The 6,218-nt window shown below is 39.4% G+C and overlaps 1 protein-coding gene across 1 annotated transcript in view; it reads right to left on the bottom strand.

Annotated features, from left to right (window-relative positions):
- Positions 1-1,933: 1,933 nt before the first annotated feature.
- Positions 1,934-6,218, bottom strand: part of LOC126284425 (endocuticle structural glycoprotein SgAbd-5-like) — a 44,452-nt gene continuing 40,167 nt past the window's right edge. The window contains exon 3 of the mRNA XM_049983343.1: positions 1,934-2,691. Coding sequence (XP_049839300.1) covers positions 2,469-2,691 — 223 coding nt within the window. The 3' untranslated portion in view covers positions 1,934-2,468. The remainder of the gene's footprint in view (positions 2,692-6,218) is intronic.

Raw genomic sequence — 6,218 nt, 5'->3', positions numbered from 1 at the left:
TTGCGAACAGAAATCATGCTGTCGCTGGGTGTGAATTTGATATCTCTTGCGAACAGTAACCAGACAGTCGCCGTGTTTTTTAATTGTCTGTCTATTATTTTACCTGTCTGCTTCGCATATGTTTTATTAGCATTATCAACCATTTGTTCTGTGTCTTAAGTTCCACGATTTTCCGCCATGTTACCATTTAAGTCTCCGATTTTATCGCCTGTTTTTATTAGTTATTATCTTCATCTTTTTAAAACAAATTCTGTGGGCTGAAGAGCGGCATACTAAGCTGCTGACAGTCCGTCCCCTTCAGGCGGAATCGAAACTTAATAAAGGAAAAAAAAAAAAAAAACACGACAGTCATCCACTTGACAATGGCAGAGGAGAGCTCTAACGAAAGCTCGTGGTCAGTAAACCACTTGACGCCGCTTGAAACCCGAGAATGTTTTATGTGGTGATACTACATTTTCTGTAATGTGTACTGCGCTTTCATTAATGGAGGAGATGTCGGCACACTGTAGAATTCTGATATTTTTCAGGCAGATCCTAGCGAGCTTTTTTTACATTTCTTTCTCGGAGAATAGTGTGTGTGTGTGTGTGTGTTTGATGACATTTTTCTGAGATAAGCTAGATTTCAAGGATTCTTTTATGAATGTTTACAGTAGATCTTCGAGATGAATAAATCTACTTCCTATATGTGTGTAAGATCCTTAATCTTTTGAGTTGTTGTAATGAAAGAGGACAAGCATCAGTACCCATTTTAAGAAAGACACACTGTTCTTCTACCATGCTAAGTATCTCAAACAACAACATTGCTAAAGCAAGATGCTTAAGTTCAAAAAATTATCAGCAGTTGGTGTATCAGCGTAAATTCAGTGTTTTAGTACTAATTTTAGACCTGTATACAGAAATGCATGTTCGCAAACAGGGAGATAAATCAAAGATATTATTTTTCTTATGTGGTCGATGCAACACTAAATTTAGAATTTATCAATTCTTTTCGTTTTTTGTAACAACATTCAAATATTTATTATCTTAATAAATTAGTCAATGTAACATCCATAACAAAAATAGAATATACATATCCAATACTGATTAATAAAGCGTAACGAAAAATGTCTACAAGAGAAGACGGTAAACAATTTTTAGATGATAGAGTATGGCAAACCAGAGGAAAACGTTTTCATTTAATTATAGGATTATTGATGTACAGCATTATACGATGTTGCGGTTATGGACTGCTAGATGAAGGCAGTGTCTGAAGTGCTGTCAATTCAGTTTGCGGTATCAACTGATACTTCTCACCATTAATCGACACTACATCCGAAAATATCCTGTCATTTGAGTTTAATTTATGTATGAAAGCGAAGTGAAACTGTATCACATACGTATTTTCATGGATGAATTTTAAGTAATATCTTCTTCGAAAAACACTTCTACATTTGTTGAAAGAGGAAAGAGTAAAAACTCCAGTCCAACGTTCGTTTTCTGAAGAAATGTCGATAAGTGCAAAGAGTGCTCTGTGAAAAATTAAATTAAATAATTTTCAAGTATGATAGATATGAGAGGGTACCTCCCCACGTGGGTATTATGCTGACTAGCACGAACTAATAAACAGTCAAATGGAGACTGATAACCATGAATCACTAGAATTTTTCTGTAACTGCTGTTGTTTTATTTTTCTAGGTCTTATCCACGTTCATTTTTCCAATCTGACAAGTGAGATGATGAACCTTTATTTAGTCATTTTCAAAATTTTTATCTATTTCACACTGCCCATTTCAGAGCCATTGGTATAATGTGCATATTCTTCGGTACTTTCACACGGCTGCCCTCTTTGTTGGTGAGACTCTTGATTTAGTCTTTAGTGTATCCAGTAAATTGTCGAGCTAAAATTTCTGTGACCTCAAACAGAAAGGGGACTAGCGTAAAAAGAATCAGAAGTAACAAAAAAAACAGTTTACTGCTTCATTACCCCTTCATTTTCAGTTATAAATTCATCGCTCAAGTTTAAATCTCGAACGATAAGTACTTCGCTAATGATGAGTAAGATATTAATTGACAACTGCAAAATCGTATGGTTTTAGACTTTTCTGCACGGCGCGAATCAATCATTGATTCGTTTCGACAAGGTACCATATGCTGGATGTTGAAGACAGAGGGAGCGAGTGCTTTACGGATATGAAAAACAGAGAAATAATTTTGTAAGGTTGTTGTTCCGGTACGCAAGGAACCTCTAGCAATCAGTTAAGCTTGTCATTCTAATACTGAGATCGCATGTTTGCTCTCTGTACGGTATGCTGCTTTTCTGACAGCTGTCGAAGTCCTCGAGTGACATCAGAACATAAGAGATGTCGAAGAAGTTCGCATTGCCGGGCTGCAGGTTTATTTAGAAGAAGGAAGTGTGTGGACGAATTCGCTGCGTTGCTGTGTCCACTTTGCTGTCACGGCGCCTTGTTTGGTTGCAGCAGGTGTTGCCGTCAGAATTGCCGCCTATGGAGCCTGGCGTACGCATCTCCCGGCTGGTCCTTGCCGAGCGGCCTGCTGATGACGTGGAAGCCGTGCTTGTCGGCGCGATAGGTGACGACGTAGACGGCGCCCGTCTTGGGCGACACCCTGGTGTACGAGCCGGACACGTCGGGCGACCCGTCCGCGGTCAGCTCCCCCTCCTCGGTCCGCTCCGAGCCGTCGCTGTTCTTGAAGCTGCGACATACAAAGAAATTACTGTTGTCACTTTTTAGCTCTGGAGGGCGCTATTCAGTGGCGGCTCATAGGTATACGGTTTGGCTGTTCACAAGTGTTTAAATTCAGAGTACGAAATTAATAGCATCCGCTGTATAACAGTTACGGTTATTGATACATATACACAACTTCAGCCGCTGTCAGTAACAATAATAATAATTATAATAAATTGAATAGCTTGCCTGGAAAAATGAAGAGTTGTTTTTGTGGAATTTTGTTGTTCTATACATAATTACGTACCGTTTATGACAAGAACGAAATAATGTTTAAGATACATGTAAAAGTTTTTTAAATTACCGCTACCAGTCACGAACTTCGTTAACTATTGTATTATTTATTTACTTTGCTGCGTTTTTAGAGGGAATGTCTCATCTTCAGGCTAAATGGCATCACAAAAACAATTCCACACAAGTTTATAGTGATGTTACATAGTCTTTTCATAAATGCTGTGGTTATCCTGTGGAAGAAGAGGAGACATAAGAGGCGACGTCACTTTGGAATGTGGACTGATGTTTGCTTGAAAACGTAGGATAACCACAGCATTTATTAAAAGGCTATGTAACATCAGTATAATCTTATCGTGAAATTGTTTTTGTAATGCCATTTAGCCTGAATATGAGGTATTCCCTCAAAACATGTAGCAAAATAAATAAATAATACAATAGTTAACAAAGTTCGTGACTGGTAGCGGTAATTTAAAAAAACCTTTACATATTCTTGAGACAGTCACAATCGAAAAATAGTCAAAATCACTTCAAATGTTTAAGTTTTTGCTGTTCTCCGTTTCGCTTTTTTGTGTAAGTGGGAGTTTTCGTGCATTTTTTTTTTTTGGACAAGTGTTCAACATCCATAATTCATGTATTAGTTAAGAAATTAACATCTGGGTTGAAAATCAGACATTGTTACAATGCCCCTACACAGCAGCTTACGCTTATTACACACTTCTTTGTTAAATGTTCGATTGTAGTCATGCATATTTGATTTCGTCACTTTCTCGGATGACGAATATGGCTGTGAAGCCCTAGTTTCTTTATGGCTAACTTTTCATGGTAATTTTTCTTTTTCTGTTAGCGCTTAATACAGGTTCAACAGGGTAAATGTTGACACTCCCCAGGAAAGCCCTGTTCCTGCACAGTAGACAACCAACTCCAAACACAAATTGAATAATCATGAAAACCAGTTAGCAGTTTAGTAGTAATATCTACCAACAAGGCCACTCGACGAGGATACAAATGAGGCGCTGAGAGTCATAGGGCCGAAAAGCGCACCGTCTTCGATCCCCCATATTTGAGTGAATATCAAACCAGTGAGTCACCTTTTCGTGAATGTTCAGACATACAGTACAGACATAGGTTACATCCTTGTCCTGCACCCTTTTTAATACCAACATTTCGTTCTTGGTCGTCCACTCTTATTATTCCCTCTTGGTTGTTGTACATATTGTATATGAACCATCTCTCCTTATATCTTACCCCAACTTTTTCAGAATTTCGAACATCTTGTACCATTTTACACTGTCGAAGGCTTTTTCCAGGTCGACAAATCCTATGAACGTTTTTTACTTTTCTTTAGTCTTGCTTCCATTACTAACCGCAACGTCAGAATTGCTCCTCTCGTGGCTTTACCTATCCTAAAGCTGAACTGATCGTCATTTAGCACATCCTCAATTTTATTTTCAATTCCTCTGTATATTATTCTTGTAAGCAACCTGAATGGGTGAATTGTTAATCTGACTGTGCTATAATTCTCGCACATGGCGGCCCTTGCCGTCTTCGGAATTGTGTGGATAATGCTTTTCCGAAAGTCAGATGGTGTGTCGGCAGATTCATACATTCTACACACCAACGTGAATAGACGTTATGTTGCCACATCCCCCAATGATTTCAGAAATTCTGATGGAACGTTATCTATCCATTCTGCCTTATTTGACCTTAAGTCCTCCAATGTTCTTTTAAATTCTGATTCTAATACTGGATCCCTATCTCTTCTAAATCGACTCTTGTTCCTTCTTCTAACACATCAGACAAATCTTCCCCCTCAAAGGCTTTCAATGTATTCCTTCCACCTACCCACCCCCTCCTCTGCATTTAAGAGTGGAATTCCCGTAGCACACTTAATGTTACCACCCTTCCTTTTAATGTCACCGAAGGTTGTTTTGACTTTCCTTTATGTTGCGTCAGTCCTTCCGACAGTCATATCTTTTTCGTTGTCTTCACATATTTCATGCAGTCATTTCGTCTTTACTTCCATTCACTTCCTATTTATTTCAGTCTTCAGCGACTTGTATTTCCGTATTCCTGAGTTTCCCAGAATATTTTTGTGTTTCCTCCTTTCATCAATCAACTGAAGTATGTCTTCTGTTACCCATGGTTTCTTCACAGTTACCTTCTTTATCCCTATGGTTGCCTTCCTAACTTCTGTGATTGGTCTTTTCAGAGACGTCCATTCCTCTTCAACTATACTGTCTACTGAGTTATTCCTTATGGCTTTATTTATATCCTCAGAGAACTTCAAGCGTATTTCGTCATTCCTTAGTTCTTCCGTATCCCACTTATTTGCATATTGATTCTTCCTGACTATTGTTTTAAGCTTAAGTCTACTCTTCATCATTACTGTATTGTGATCTGAGGCTATATCTGCTCCTGGGTACGCCTTACAATCCAATATCTGATTTCGGAATCTCTGTCTGACCATGATGTAGTCTAACTGAAATCTTCCGGTATCTCCGGGCCTTTTCCAAGTATACCTCCTCCTCTTGTGATTCTTGAACAGGGTATTCGCTATTACTAGCTGAAATTTGTTACAGAACTCCGTTTCCCCTCTCTCATTCTTTGTTCCAAGTCTATATTCTCCTGCAACCTTTCCCTCAACTCCTTCCCCTACAACTGCATTCCAGTCCTCCACGACTATTAGATTTTCATCCCCCTTTACATACTGCATTACCCTTTCAATATCCTCATACACATCCTCTACCTCTTCATCTTCAGCTTGCGACGTCGGCATGTATACCTGAACAATCGTTGTCGGTGCTGGTTTGCTGTCAATTCTAATAAGAACAACCCTGTCACTGGACTGTTCATAGTAACAAACTCTCTGTTCTACCTTCCTATTCATAAAGTATCCTAATCCTGTTATACCATTTTCTGCTGTTGTTGATATTACCCTGCCGTTGACAGCGATATCTCGATTTCGCCTGTTTCCATCACTGTCGGCGGGGTATGTCTACTGAGCTAGAGGGCAGTTACAGCACCTTCTCGCGCACGCGTTGTGGGTCTTCTGCGGCCTATATAGGGGCCGCCGCTTGCGCTGGGAAGTCAGTTTCGGCGAGATCGTGCACCAGCATTCTCACCTGAAGACAGCGGGCAGTTGGAGCGCGGAAATATTGTGTCATGAAGACGTTATGATCCGGCTGCATACCCGAGAAGAATATTATCAATTATTACGCCGGGAAAGCCTTCGTAGTCACAGGTTTCATATAGATTACTTGA

The sequence above is a fragment of the Schistocerca gregaria genome, chromosome 8 (assembly GCF_023897955.1).
Source record: "Schistocerca gregaria isolate iqSchGreg1 chromosome 8, iqSchGreg1.2, whole genome shotgun sequence".
Classification (NCBI taxonomy): Eukaryota; Metazoa; Arthropoda; class Insecta; order Orthoptera; family Acrididae; genus Schistocerca; species Schistocerca gregaria.
The sequence above is the reverse complement of the archived record's forward strand: the minus strand, read 5'-3'. Positions and strand labels throughout refer to the sequence as shown.